The sequence below is a fragment of the Salvia hispanica genome, chromosome 4 (genome assembly GCF_029641045.1).
Source record: "Salvia hispanica isolate PSC_SH4W2 chromosome 4, Shi_PSC_v1, whole genome shotgun sequence".
NCBI classification, from domain to species: domain Eukaryota; kingdom Viridiplantae; phylum Streptophyta; class Magnoliopsida; order Lamiales; family Lamiaceae; genus Salvia; species Salvia hispanica.
The window spans coordinates 24,012,215-24,028,045 of record NC_142695.1 but is presented as its reverse complement, the minus strand read 5'-3'; the positions used below and the strand labels follow the sequence as shown (position 1 = coordinate 24,028,045).

Below are 15,831 nucleotides of genomic sequence, written 5' to 3'. Positions count from 1 at the left end.
AGTCGGCCGGTCTCGTGGGCGAAAAGTATGGCCACACTTTCGTCGCACCATGGAATGATTGTGATTGTGGATTATGTTGAGGAAAATGGGGAGTTAGTTTGACTGGCAGTCTATGGAAAAATATTTTGTGATACTCGTTATATTTCTCTTATAACTGTTTAAAACTCGAGTTCACTTGGTAAGGGTGGCATAACTTATAAAATATTTTGGCAATGAGCTCACTGAGTATTTCAAAATACTCGGCCCTGCATGTGTTTTCCTTATGTGCAGGTTGAATGGCGACGAGCGGTGGCGGGTGTTGACCTCATTAATTAATTAAGACGGTTGTTCTGAACACTGAGTGTAGTCGTGTCTCCACATATGGCTCCACTACTCTTGGTCTTTTCCGCTGAACTCTTGACACATTCTAGTACTCTTTGATTACTTTGAGTTTGCCCCTTTTGAGTTAGAAGTTTGAGACTTGTTGTGGTTCTGTTGACTCATGTGGAACCCCTTCTGATTTCGATCACGTTTTATGATATTTATCTTTCATTTATTCCTCTTGACTAAATCGTTGACTTAGGGCTTGTTAGTTCGTTTAATGCCTTAGTCGAACCTCTTTTATTGAAACCCTAGGCTTTATTCTCAGTGCTTCGAAGTCCGTTTTGGTAGCAGCCCCCATATTTATTGTACCCTAGAATTCTGGGCTGTTACAGTAAACCCAATCAAAATCACGCTTCCCTCACTCTTGAAGTTCACGCCCCAACTCCTCCCACTCTCTCTCAATCTTTTTTCAATTTTTCTCCAAGAATTCTTCATCTTTTGAGAAGAATTAACGTTGAAGCCTCAAGAATTGTTGAAGAATCAAGATTATACTTTGTTTCTACCGATCGTTTCTATCAAGAAGAGGTATTTTGGTCTATCTTTTCTCATCTAACCAATTAATCGGTGTTCTTGAACCCTCACGCATATAGATCGAGTGAAAAGGGGAAACAATTGATGAATGGGAAGTGATGTGCGTGTGTATGTGTGTGCATCGGTGAGCGTGCATGCGTGTGTGTTTGTGTGTGTGCGTGTGATGTGTCTGGAAGAACACTCATGCGCGACATGATTTGATGATAGATCTGGAGTTGTAGTGGGAATAAAATTGATATGATGAGCATGTCTTGATTTTGAATGATAATATAAAACGAATCGTTGGGAAAAGGGAAACGTTGGGGACATGCATGATTTCGAGTCATTGATTGAGACTGATTGTGATACACATCATTTATAGGTGATAACTTGCGCTCGAAGCGTGATAGCAAAGGGAAGAAAGTACTTGAGATCTAAGCAGTCGAGGTGGGCTTTCTTTTAAAATAAGGACCACGTCCTAAATCTTTATTGATGAGAATGAATCTGCGTTTATCATGCCGTGATTTGTATTGTCGTGCCTATCCCTTGTGGCTCTGCCACTATTAATTAAATCGAATTCGGATCCTCATAGAGCCGCAAACTCTACTTGGATTAGTGTACACCAATGTTAGACCGTGTGTCGGCATACGGGTTGGCCGGTCTAGTGACCTGGTTTGCGGCCGCATTCCTTGTCATGTAGAATGAGGATATGGTAAACGTCAACGAGAAAAATGGTTGCGCGACCGTGAATTTTGAACGAATGAAATGTTTTGGTGCCTCGGGCCTTTCTAAAGATAAAACCCCGATGGACACTTGAAAATGGCATGATAAATAATATTTTGATGAACTATTTTCGGCATAAGTCCACTGAGTATTCTATAGTACTCAGCCCTGCATGTGTTTTCCCTATGTGCAGGTTGAGCAGCGACGAGCGGTTGGCGGTGTTGAGCAAGTTAATTGAATAATATGGTTGTCTTGAAACTCCGAGTGTCGTTGTGTCTTCATGCATGACTTCATTCCTCTCTTGGATGCTTCCGCTAAAACATGATTCTTCTTATCGTCTGATTGATGTTGAAACTATTTGATCTTTGTTTAGAATCTTGAGACATGATACGTTTTGGATTATCTTAAGCCCTTGTCGTTTTGAATATAAATTGTGATAGTCATTCATCATTTGATTTCATTGCTAAGGCATTATTCTTCTCGTACCTAATTATTCATTAAATACTTTGATCAAACCCTTTTTGTGAAACCCTAGTCTATGTTCTTTGTTGCATTTAAGTCCGCCTAGGTCGCGATCCTCCGCATTTATTATATCCTAGAAGAGCAGTCATGATCATTCCAAGAAATTCATAAATTTTGCATAAAAAATAGTCTTATATTAATACATTTTGTTTCATCGTGTTCCTTTTACAAATTTTTATTTCATTTTAGATCCTTGTACCAATGTAATTTGTTTTATTAGATCATTACATATTTTTTATCTCATTAGGTCCTTATATTAACGCATTTTTATTTAAGAGGTTCTAATACTTTTGTTTAACGAACTTCTGAATTCAATTAATTTTAATTATATTAATTACATTTATTTATTTTTCTTTCTCTCCTATTTATTTTGAAACTAATCTAGTTGCAATACTGACTCAAGAATCATTGAAAAATTGAAAAATTTATAGATATTGCCCGTTATCAATTTATAAAGTTTTTTTTATTTTTTCAATAATCTTACGTAGATATTACAATTGAATTACTTTCAAAATATACTTCATCCGTCCCATAAAATATATGCACTTTCCATTTTCGCTTGTCCCGCAAAAATATGTGCATTTCATTTTTGAAAAGTTATATGAATTTAATAATGTAGGTCTCACTATCACTAACACTACTTTTTAACTACAATTTTCCTCCTCTCTCATGTTTTACCATACCATTCTCCTCATCTCTCTTACTTTACCAATTTTGTCTTAATTCTTGTGTCATACTCGTTGCCTATATTTTTATGGGACGAGAGGAGTATAAAAGAATAAAAATATATAAATGTAATTACCACAAGAAAAGTTAGAAAAAATTTGAAATTCACTAAATAAAGATCCATTAAAAGAATCTCTTAAATCAAAATGCATTTTTATAAGTATTACTTTAATAAAAAAAAAACTATTAAAAAACATAATAAAACAAAGTGCATAAATACAAAATTTAGTTAAACAAAAATTTGTAAAGAATTAAATGAAATAAAATATACTAGTACAATTTTTCTTTATTTTATTCGAACACCTAGTTGCTATGTATGAGTTGCATTTATATATGTAAAAACCAAGATAGAGACGTGAAAGTGAAGTACATCATCCATCGTAGAACATGACAGGCTTACACTATCCTAAGTTGGATGGAGGCTCCTTTAATTATTTTACTTTCCGTGCATGTGTGTGTGTTTTTTAATTAGTAGATTAAATTAATAATTAGTTGTGAGATTAATTTAATCCTAAGAGATCCACCAGAGCATGTGCTCCATCGATCTTCTAATAATTAAAATATAATGTTATTTAACTAGCCCCTAGCTTAGTAGGAACCATCAATAATGGGTCGTTACAAAGCCTAATCACAGTTTCTAATCTTATCTTCACTTTATAAAATTAAAAAGCCTAGTCCAACTTTTGCTATACTAACTAACATTAGGAATTAAAGCCCCTTATTTTAATATTGGTACGTACATAATGATCTCTAATAATCACTATAGCATTACAAGAAAGAACAAGAAAATTGATTAAAATCTTGTTTTATTAAATACATGCATGCATATTACAACCATATTGGGATTTTGTACTAGCTGGATATATACATTATATGCATAGGTATACCTACTATAAATAGTTGAAAAGGCCGTTCGAAATTATCTGAGAAGATAAAGGAGAATTTTCCAATAATTGTTATGCATTATAATAGGCATCAAATATAACAAATTAAGTGATAATTCGAAGGTCATGTAGGCAATATCAATGGACCAAAACTTGTCATACATACTAGCTTAGCCGTTGACTAGTCGATTATTCTTTAACCACTTTCACATCCTATCTAATTAAAAAATGAAGGGAGATATAAATTAGTTGATTTTTTTATCATTTGATTATTTTGATAAAAGTGTTTATTAAACATATTGTATTGAGTAAGTTCAAATTATCTAAGGATTGTCCAGCATGTTGTTTTAACTATCACCAAGGCGGTGTTCAATTAGTTAGAAAATAAAATTGAGAGATTCACGATTAAATATGGTTAATCATAAGATACAATTTAATCTTGGTATTTTAGTAGCAAACCAAGTTACACTGTAATGGGCCGAGCTTTTGAACAAAAAATGCAACCAACAAGAGAACAGATTAATAATAGCTAATCATGACAATTGAATGCCCAATAAATAGGATAGTATAGTTCGCCAACAAAGTTATTTCGAAAAATATTCACAAAATTCGTGATACTAATCGATTACTTCGAAAATATTCACAAAACGAAATTTCAGTCGAAAGTACTGGATACAAAAAGATAAGATTGGTGCCTTCGTCCCTTAATCATAAACCTTAATAATGATGGAAGTGATTAATTAAAATCTTGATCACGTCGATAAAAGGTAAAGTGTGTCGGAGTTTAGTAGATATTGGTAATAACATCATGTATATTTTTAAATTTTTCTATTTAAATAGACACCTATGTTATGTGTAGCTTGCTTTATGCTTAAAGTTGATAGATAAATAAATAAAAGAGGTGGGAATTGAAATGAAAGGGGTATAAGAGAAGTCTAAAGAGAGTAGGAATCTCTTTGGTGAGTCCACCTCATGGGATGTGCATGCGTGTGGTATAAATTGGTGGAGATATGATAAAATTAAAAGGGTCATTTAGGTTTTTGCTTGTTATAATATTCAAGAAAAAATTGAACAAAGTGTGTGTGTGTGATTTGGAGTTGTTTTCAAATTTTACCATTTTTAGAAAGAAAAGAAATGAGCTCATCTTACTTTTCTCTTTGAAAACACTTGACTTTGTGGATAAAATTGATTTATGTCCTGTTTACACTAAAAAAAAACTTAGTAATGCACGTAAAATTCAAGACGCAATTACTTTCGTTGAAAAAATTTTAACAATAAAAACTTTTGTTAAAAATTTTTAACAATAACAAAAATTAAGAATGCAAAAAAAAAAGTGTTCTTAGATTAATGACAAATTAACTTACTCTTTTGCTTTTTTAGGAGACTTTTATTTGCGTCCTCTAATTTTAGTTGAGACACCAACAATAAGGATAATTTTTGAAGCTTGGTGATATATTTAGAAACATAAATTAGCATCCTTAATTGCATTAAAAAATGTTCTTAACCGGTTTTTTTTTTTTTGTTGTAGTGACATACAGAGTATAATTTATGTTGAGTTGGATTTTTTTTTATTAATTGTATTTGTGTCCTTAACCTTTCACTTCGAAAACCCTTGGCAAAAAATTCATCGTTTGTTGCGTTATGAAAAATGCGGAAAATGACATTGAACTAAACTATAATTCACATAAGAATCTGATAAATTGACTTATGATTTCACTGTCGAATTATAAGAGGCGAGACATAAATCAAACTTTCGAGATTTTCTAACAAAAAATATAAGTTGGGTATGTTTTTTCGAAATTATGGACACTAAAGTCTAAATATGATTAACCATTTTCAAAATAAAAAAGAATAAAAGAAACTGTAATTGTTGGTAACATTGAAAACCCGTGTAGTACACGGGATTCTCGAAACATGAAAAGCTAAAGGCATAAACAAAATAAAATTATTCACATTTGCTTGCCGAAAGATTCAACTACTTTCTACTTTTTTTTTCAATAAATTGGTATGTCCACAATTATTAGTTTTATTGGATAACTATTTGCCGTATGTCCCAGTTTTTTATCAATTTAATTTTTTTGTAAAAATATGGATGGGAAATTATTTGCCTGAATCTCTGATCCACTTACTTATTTATTTTATTTTTTTGATAATGGTCTAGACTAATTAAACTCGAACTTAGCTCGATTCATTTATTGTCTTACACTTATAATACATATATTCCAATATTCATAATTTGAATTTGTACCCAGCTAACTAACAAATGTATGTACACCAATATTATTAACCTAGGAGGAAGATACCGTGAAATTTAACCTTTAAATATAATACTATATACTAGTATTTTAATTTATAAAGAGTGGTGCAAATTGTCACATTAAAAAAAAGTAATCAACTGAGATATGATTATTAGGTGATCCAAATTTTCTAACTTGAGAAGTTGAGATCTCAAGTTATTGATTAGTAGTATAGTTTCTTAACATGAATTTATTTTTAGGTTCAAATATTGAAGTAAAAATAAAGTAATAATAATAATAATATTTATAAAATAATAAATTGTATAATATGTGAAGAAAATGGATAAAAACACGATCAAAACAACAAAATAATAACATCTTGGTTGATTATAGTATCACTGACAAATAACATACGTAAACATAATATATTTGGAATAAGTAGCGTGAAAAGAAATTCTTAATTTGAATGTGGTTATATAATTTCCAAATAATAGTCATGTAATATAAATTATTTTAGTGTTGTTATTATGGATAACAATGATATTTTAAAAATCATTATTTAAAATATGGTTTGGATTAATGGACATTAAGTTTTATTCCAAAAATGTTTTTAGGGTATCCACAACCAATGAAAAGGTTGTGGAGCCACGACTCTGATGTTGTGGGCTGGAGGAGTTAGCGTGATTGGAGGTGGTTGTCGCCGGGGGTACGGGTGAGATAACCCAATTAACAATAACAAAAATCAAGACCAATCGCTTACTCATATTGGATTACTATTTTTAAAATACTATCTTTCGTTCTTCACTTATGAAATTTTGTTTGATTGAATATTATAAATTGTGATCAAATTTGTATTGATTAAAGTATGATTGCTATACTTCAAGGTGTACTAATCTAACATTTGGATTTTTTAATTTATATTTAATTATAATATTATTTTATTTATCTAATAAAAATGTTATTGTATATAGTTTTTATTTTTCAACTTACTCAATGATATCAGTTCTTTCTATCGACTTATTATAAATATATAATTATTACATGAAAATTATAGGAACCGTGCATAGCACGGGTGATAATACTAGTGTATGTTAGCTCTTATAAAAAAATTTGTCCTTCTCACATAAATTTTCAAGTTTCAAAATTATTGATGCCACTTCTAGTTTTTTATATTTATGTTATTATCCTGGTTAAAACATTTGGATTTAAGTTGATTGTAGTGCGATATGGAAAATAATGATTTGAATGCTTTAAAAGATAAAATTTCTTGCTTTTCAACTTTTAATTTTCTTTTATGTTTTGAGAGTTTATATAATAAGTTCGGTTAAATTTGTTTATTCGATAGTTGAGATTTTTCTCATTTAAAACTATCAAAGAAGTTTTAAGGTAAGATTAAATCGCATTATAAGCGCTTAATGTTTCAACGGGCATTCGTTATATTTTTGTTGTTCGATATAAAACTTTTTTTCATTGATTTTTACATAATAAGAATAAGAATAAGAATATTAGGCAAATAATTGAATCGTGGCTGTGCCTCACTATTTCTTAATCAATTATTGACGTTTAGAAAACGTAATGTATTTAAAAACAATGAGTCAGTCCTACATATAAAAATGCTAACAAATTTTGTTTATTTCAAAAGCTCTACCCAGAATTTGTCAAAAAAATATTTATTTGTTGAATCCCTTTCAAATTTAATAATTTCCGAGATATTAAAATTGACAATTGCAGAAACAAAAGAACGGTTGGAAATTTGCAAAAGAGCTGCATAGTTGAATCATGAATAATTGAAAAAGCAGTTCCTATAAATACAATCCACCACTGATTAGAGGCTTGAAGCAATGGTCTTAAGATGAAATCGAGATGTCCACTATTTATAGATAATAAACAAAATATTTTTATATAATTATGTGTATTCAGCCGATATAGAAAAGCAGGTGATCACAGGCACAGATTCATATTTTAACATGCTACCTAAATCACTGCAATAAAATTTGACAAACCATGGGTTGAACTTGAAGCTCAAGCCTAATACAGATGGCAAAATTCTTGATGCACTCTCAAAGCTGATTTACTTTCAATACCTTGTCCGCCTTATTCCCCTGCAATGTTAGACTAGACTGATGAGGCACCGAAATCAGATAGCTGAGATATTAATTTAACTCAGTCCAACTATCATTGTACCGTGGAGATTTAGAGCGGGAGTAGGAACGGGAACTTGAGTAGGAGCGACAAGGAGAACGGGATCTTCGGGGAGAACGAGAACGAGAACGAGAACGGGAGTGTGAATGAGAGCGAGAGCGAGAGCGTGAATGGTGTCTCTGCAGATACCTTCCCTTGCTTGGACTCCGGCTTCGCTTGTATCTTCTGTAACAGAAGACACACAACTGGAAACTCTCAGCCATGTTCGTTTCACATAAAAAGCAGAAGACAACAAATCACAACAAAACTTGGGAGAGAGTAAGATTGATAGAATGATTATATCACATATTCTCATTCTGAATAAAAAGGCATATGAACCCATAGTTGCCATTTATTTTGGAGTCCAAGGAGTCCCGCAAGGCATATTTCTTACCCCTCCGTTTCCTAAAAATAGAAACTCTCCATTTTAGGAAATGGACCCCAAAATCCACTTACACTAATTTCACTACTTTTTCTCTTCCTCTCCCTTACTTTACCCTTTTTTTCTCATCTCTCTCTTACTTTACCAATCTTGCATTAAAACTCGTGCCGTTTCCGAAGTTCCTATTTCTAGGAAACGGAAGGAGTATTAATTTGCATGTGTCATTCAGTAGCCCAACTCCAACTTCTCACACAGAGTAGCCAACGCAGGACATTATATCAGAAGTGTATCAAACACTAAGAAAAATACAATTTCATGGGCCAAAAAGAAAAAATCAAAAGCAAGTGCTCAGACATCTAAAGGCAACAGCCACAAAAATTAACTTGAATCTGGAAAAATGTAACCTGGGAGAATGGCTATTGCTTCTACTTCGACTCCGGTGCTGATATCTGCTCACTCGAGTAGTTTCTGCAAGTTTTTTAAGCCTCTGCTGCTCTTGTTCTCTTTTTTTAGCCATCTCAACTGCTGTGTCTTTTTTAACTGCAAAAGGTAGTGATGCAACATTTAAATTGTTTAAACATGCAGAGCAAAGCAACCAGGGTATAACAAACTAAGGGGGGATTTCATATGCTCTCTGTTTATGACAACACCACCGGATGGTAGTGGAGTGAGGGCTTCACTTCAAGAATCAACATCAAGAAAATTATACTTTGTTTATTTAGTTGTTTGTCCATGATCCTTTTAAGTCGTTCCTGAGGTGTTTCCTTCTTCTCCTCTTGTTGCTTAGAGAGGTTTCCACTAGTAGTTGCTTTGTTCAGCTTTGCTGGTGCAGAGGATAGGCTGCCAATAGTTGTGACAAATTCAGCCATTGAATCTTGAGCACATTGGGGGGGGGGGGGGGGTGTTGTACGCAGAACAGAATACCTTTGTGTGGTTTTCAGTAGTTTTTCTTTTCTATCTTTGTCAAGGGATACACCTGAAGCAGGGTCCACATGCAGAGCCTCAAGTATGTGACCAGATGGTGGCCTGCAGCAAAAGAGAAGTATTAGAAACACATTTTCATGTGACAGCTCCAACACAATCATATAATGTCCATTAAGGGAAACAGAGCTTCAAAAGGAAGCTCCCTTCCTCATCTCCCAGGCAAGGAGCTTGCAACTTAACAATGATCTACTATAAGCCACAAACAGTTTGTTCCAGGTAACACAAATGGAGGCTAAGCAGCAGCAGAGTAAAGTCTGTCAAGAATAAAAGGTCAAGTGCTCCGACCGGTTTAATGCATTGATTTGAGATGGAGGAGATGGTGGTGGAGAATATCCTTCCAGCTTTTGCTCCTTCCCATCACCGGAGCCCCCAAATTCAGTAATATACTCTATTTTTGGACCACTATCTTTACTTCGGTGAGTATCATCAGGGTGCATTCCATGTGCATAGCGCCTAGACTGTGAAGGAGAGTATGATCGAGATCTTGATCTTGACCTGCCGATTAAAATAAGGTAATTAAATAGTTGTCCATAATGGTTAATTTCAAGGTTAAATTTGCTATACTTACCTCCTAGAGCGCGAGTAAGCTTCGTAAGTAGGACTGCGCCTAGAGTCCCTAAAATAATTAAGGCAGACGAGACTTTAAGTTAAGCAAAAATATTTCTCATAATAATACCAGAGCATGCATCGCTGCAATCTAAGTGGCAAAAGAAACTTTTAGCAGTTACCTGTAGGGATCATTATGAAGAACTCTAGTTCCAGTAACACGAGCAGCTTCTCTTTCCCTCTCTCTATCAGTCTGAGAGGCTTTCCTTCTCTCCTTACGACTCAGCTTCCTCTGTATATACACCATAACACGGGATATATATTTAAATGCCCGACTTAGTTATTGCCCAGCTTTCATCCAATTATCATAAGAACTTACAATTGAAGGATCCCCTTTGATAACTTCTTTCTGCCTTCTTGCCTCCTCTTTAGCCTTTTTATCCATATATACAAGCCATCCGTACCTCTTCACTCCAAATTCCTTAGCGATTGACTCCGTTGCTTCATCATTACTATCATCACTATTGAAATCTTCCTCCTCATCTTCGTCATCGTCTTCGTCACCATCCGAAGACAGAAGATCTTCTTGTCCATCTCCATCATATGAAAAACCAACTTGAGAATATGATCCTTTATTTGCTGGAGGCTGAGCCACATGAGGTCTATTTCCATTGCAGTTGTCAGACATTGGTCAAAAGAACCCAAAAGAACATGTCGCAGATAGACAGTCAAATACAAAACCAAGTTAATATAATAGGAAAGATCCAGCAAAGAGCCAAAAACATGGATATGGAAATTAAAAATTAAAATCAAAGTCCTAGATAAAGTAAGAATGTAATACTTACAAATCTCCCAAACAAAACAACCATATGACATATTGTTCACATACGAAATCTACATTGCTACTAAATGTGACATAGAGTCTGAAACCATGTATTCCAAGAAGCACATGCAATACTTCCCACACATATATTATGGGTACAACTGCACCTGTCAGATCCAAAAGTTGCAGTGAGCTTCGCTTCCATCTCTTGGTTAACATGTTGCAAACCCTCCTCATCGGCAACTGCAAATAATTTCCTGTTAGTATTCAAGAAAGTAGTTTCGACTTATCACGCAACATAAAAGGAGTCATATTTTCTCTAAGAAAAAGTTGTTTACCTAAAGATGATACACAACTTAAAGTAAAATAAAAAAGTTGATTTGTACTATAAAACAAAAAAGTACCGACATCCTCTACGCCGATGTTTAATTAAGTCCCGATATCGCTCAAAATTAACAAACTCTTCTAACTCTTCCTCTTCTTCAGTTTTCTCTGGAGCCCGAGATCGCCTGGAACTACTATCACGAATAAAGTCAAGAAGAGCTCGGCCATCGAATCTGAAAAGATAATGAGATATAGTTATTATTCCGTTCATCAAGACAGCTAATGTTTTGGCATAGGTTGGAAACTCGTTGCATTACCTGTCAATCAAAACATCCTGCTTGCCGTTCCAAGGTATCCTATTTAGATTCCAACGAGTTAGGTCCATGAATTTACAAGCTAAATGAGAGGATGAAAAATATAACATCCATCATTAGCAATGACACAAGCAAAAACAGGTCTATTCAACAAAAAAGCACCTAATTAAAGTTTCACAAAGAGATATAACAATGATTTGAAAAGAGAACAAAATTAATAATAATGTGAATTAAAACAGTAAATACTGGATTGAACACATTTGCATATATAAACCGAGAGAAAGGGGCAGATGATAATAAAATTAAAATTAAAATTAAAATTAAAATTAAAATTAAAATAAAATTAGGGGAAATGCGGAAATCGTACATGCCCTGCTGATCTTGAGTGGCGTGGTAGAGGGCGTCGTCGCGGAGGATGCGGCAGCGGGATCCGACGGCCTGGATTGACTGCTGGGGATCGCCGCGCCTCTTAGCAAGGTAAATGGCGCGGCGCTGGGCCCGCTTGCGAGCTGCGTCCATCATGTCGTGGACCTTCTTCTCCGACCTCCGTGCCTCGTGCCACATGACGTCTGATTCAGTATTCAGTCCGATCAAAAATCGATTGTGGAGATGAACCCTAGTATCCCTAAATTTGATGAGACATAAATTGGTGGTGAAATATATAAGCCTACTTAACTCGTATTCCACTTTTGGTTTGTTTCTGCTTGTTTATTTTCTAAATACAAGTATTTTAATACTAGTAAATTAAGATGACGAGTAAATGCTTCATCCTTAGGAATCATATAAAACAGAGGCATTTAGGAATTAGGATGACAACCAAAGTAATGCATAATTTTTATAGGTAACTGCTTTTAAAGTCATCAACTTTTCATGAATTTTGGTTTTTCCTATGAATTTTAAAAAGTTCGTGTAATGTTACGAACTTTATTTTCGGGTGTCATTTTCCCATGTCAGGTTTTCCGGTCTGATTCAAACTGTTCGTTTCCTATTAAGACAATGTCCAAATTCTTTTATCTTACTATCGTTATCTTCGTTTTTGAAATAGCTTCGCGTGTGTACCCCGTACGCCTCAATCGGAACTCGGATGAAGAAGTTATGGCCATTTGATGAAGGCTACGACCTTTGTGCGACCTTGTACTATCATAATGGTCATAACTTCTTCATCCGAGTTCCAATTGAGGCGTACGAGGTACCCACGCGAAGTTATTTCAAAGACGAAGATAACGATAGTAAGATAAAAAAATTTGGACATTGTCTTAATAGGAAACGAACAGTTTGAATCAGACCGGAAAACCTGACATGGGAAAATGACAACCGACAATAAAGTTCGTGACATTACACGAAGTTTTTAAAGTTCATGGGAAAAACCGGAATTCATGGAAAGTTGGTGACTTTAAAAGCAGTTACTCCTTTATAAAATAAGAGAAAAGAGGAGAGAGTAATTAAAATAATGTAAATAGATAATATGATCCATATTATTATTAATATTTATTGGTGGGTTATTTTTACGAGACGGAAAAGTATTTCAAAATAGGGACGGATGGAATAATAAAACATAAAAATATGTGAAAAAATATATTTTATCTGTCTCATAAAAATATGTGTATTTGAAATGACATAGGAATTAATGTACAATTAGTAAATTAAGAGAGAAAATGAGAAGGGCAATTAAAATAGTGTTAGTGACTTGTGGGACTCACATTATTATTAATGAATTATAATGGTGGTCATAATGGTATAAATTATAAATAAAATTGATTTATAAAGGTAAAGAGTTGGGGACAACTTTCTATAAATACAAATGAACTACTTTTATGGACTGACATAAAAGGAACGTACTCCTATTTTTATGGGACGGAGAGAGTTTTAGTAACAAAGAAAAGTAGTTATTTGTCCCTAAGTAACACATTTTCTTTTCTGGGATGTTTTGTTTTAGATGACAGACTACTCCCTCCATCTGCTATTATTTGTCACTACTATAATTTTCGGTCCATCCACCAATATTTGTTACACTTACTTTTTACTACTATTGATAACGGGCATCACATTCTACAAATTAAACTCTATCCCGCACTCATTTTATTATAAAATTAATATATAAAAGTATGACTCATTTCACAAACTTTTTTCATCCACTTTTCTTTACATTTCTTAAAATACGAGCCAGTTAACTTTTGACATTTTATGGGGATGGAGGGAGTGTTTCTTAAAACAAAAATATCACTCTCTCTACTTTATTTTTTCTCTACTCAACCCAAAAAACAACACTTCATAGAATCTTGTGTCGAATAAGAAATGTCTCACTTAGAGTAGAACGGAAGAAGTAGAAGTCTTTGTTACTCAACAAAATATATATAGTACTCCTTTTGTCCCATAATAAATGTCACACTTTCCTTTTTAGTTTGATCCACGAAGATGTCACGTTTCCTTTTTTTGGAAAAAATTCTCCCACGCATTAATATAAATATACTATATCTCACTGCACTCAACTTACAAAACAACATCTCCTAAAATCTCATGTCATTACTCAAATGTGTTACTCCCTCCGTCCGCGAATAGGAGTCCCGGTTGAGTTGGGTGCGGGTTTTAAGAAAAGTTTGAGGGTAATAATTGAAGTGTGTGATAGTGGAATGTGGGACCCATTTATATTATTATTTGCTTTATTATTTGGATAATGAAATATAACATTAAGAGAGAGAGTGAAAAATTGCAATCAAAGTTTTTTTTTTAATTTAAAATTAATTGCAGCTTCTAAATTAAGGGAACAGTGAGGTCATTTTTTATACTCCCAAGATAAAATGTCTAAACGGGACTCCTAATAGCGGAAGGATAAAAATGGCCAACCGGGACTCCTATGCGCGGACGGAGGGAGTATCTATTATAAGATGCAGGGAGTATAATAGACAAAGCTAGACTAAGTCCTATAAGGGGTTGTTTGGATTGCCATTTAGCATCAGTGGGTCTTAAATGGGGTTAACTGATGTTTGGTTCATCATTTATGGATTCTGCTAGGCCCAATTTATGGAGGCAGATCCGCCTAATAAAAGGCGGATAGTGGCAATTAGCATAACTTTCGAAATTGGTCTAATACGTAATTTGGTTGCTCATTTTAAAAAGGTAATTCTAAAAATACCCCTCCATTTTGCCCCTGCATAATTTATAGGAGGAATGCGATAGACTTTCACTTCTATTCCATCTCCGATTCCTTTAAGACTCTCCAAAATTCTGAGGAAGGGTCGTCGGAAATCAAAATCGTTCGACGAAAGAGAGAGAACAATCTGATGGGTTAGCTTGGTTTCTCAATTCGAAAATAAATCCCTCATTTATTTTGCCCGATAATTTGAGAGAGAACAATCCATATTTGTTGAGAGTGGGTGCTGGATATGGTTCTAGGGTTTAGGGTTAATTGTTGATTTTCGACCCTCCCTAGGAGTTTTTGGGGTTGTGGAACAAATTTAAGATGGAATTTTGACTTGTGGATAGTATAATATTTTGGATGTGAATTAATATTAAATCTGTTCATAAGTTTTTGTTGTTGTACTTTAGTCAATCCTTTCTAGCACACAATTCCTTATCGATTACTCCCTCCGTCCCAGAAAGATTGTCCCATTTCTTTTTTTCATACTCGTTTTGCAAAAATAATAATAAATAGTTAAAGTAGAGAGAAAGTGAAGTAAAAGAGAGAATAATGTAGAGAATGGTCTTACCTACATTATTCTTTCTCTTATTTTACTCTCTTTCAACTTTACCTATTTATTACTCCCTCCGTCCCATTAAAGATGACCCACTTTCCTTTTTGGTTTGTCCCAACCAAGATGACCCACTACTTAAAATGGAAACCCCTTTATCTCTACTTTATCCCTTGTCTCTTACTTTACTCTCTCCATTTAACACACAAAATAAAGTTGCATAAAATCCCGTGCCGCCCAAGAAAGGGGTCATCTTACTTGGGACGGAGGGAGTATTATTTTTGCAAAATGAGTGCAAAAAATGAACTGAGACAATCTTTCTGGGACGGAGGGAGTACTAGTGTTCTCTTGTTTTTGGTTTCATACTACTACAATGAATTACTACCTCCGTCCACCAAAATTTGTCCTATTTTTTCATTTCCGTCCGTACTTCAAAATTTGTCTCATTTCACTTTTACAATTTTTGGCAGTGGACCTCATATTCCACTAACGCATTTTTACTCATATTTTATTATAAAACTAATATATAAAAGTAGAACCCACAATCCACTAACTTTTACAACTCACTTTTCATTACATTTCTTAAAACCCGTGTTGGGTCAAAGTGGGACAAATTTTGGTGG

General features: G+C 33.9%; 1 protein-coding gene across 1 annotated transcript; it reads right to left on the bottom strand.

Annotated features, from left to right (window-relative positions):
• Positions 1 to 7,838: 7,838 nt before the first annotated feature.
• Positions 7,839 to 12,212, bottom strand: LOC125195790 (CLK4-associating serine/arginine-rich protein). Its single transcript, XM_048094022.2, has 13 exons — positions 11,887 to 12,212; positions 11,523 to 11,561; positions 11,290 to 11,438; positions 11,049 to 11,124; positions 10,438 to 10,720; positions 10,241 to 10,350; positions 10,081 to 10,128; positions 9,798 to 10,007; positions 9,453 to 9,554; positions 9,238 to 9,368; positions 8,933 to 9,068; positions 8,150 to 8,332; positions 7,839 to 8,067 (listed from the first exon to the last, which is right to left on the bottom strand). The coding sequence occupies exons 1-13, from the start codon at positions 12,081 to 12,083 to the stop codon at positions 8,043 to 8,045; spliced, it is 1,689 nt and encodes a 562-aa protein (XP_047949979.2). The 5' UTR covers positions 12,084 to 12,212; the 3' UTR covers positions 7,839 to 8,042.
• Between the last annotated feature and the right edge of the window lie 3,619 nt (positions 12,213 to 15,831).

What these genes read in the sequence shown, in the direction of transcription:
- LOC125195790 (XM_048094022.2), bottom strand. Translation starts at nt 12,083, where the DNA reads ATGTGGCACGAGGCACGGAGGTCGGAGAAGAAGGTCCACGACATGATG. An exon ending in TCAAAGGGGATCCTTCAATT is followed by an intron (nt 10,351 to 10,437) that starts GTAAGTTCTTAT and finishes GTGTATATACAG; the next exon opens with AGGAAGCTGAGTCGTAAGGA. An exon ending in CTACTGAAAACCACACAAAG is followed by an intron (nt 9,369 to 9,452) that starts GTATTCTGTTCT and finishes AACTATTGGCAG; the next exon opens with CCTATCCTCTGCACCAGCAA.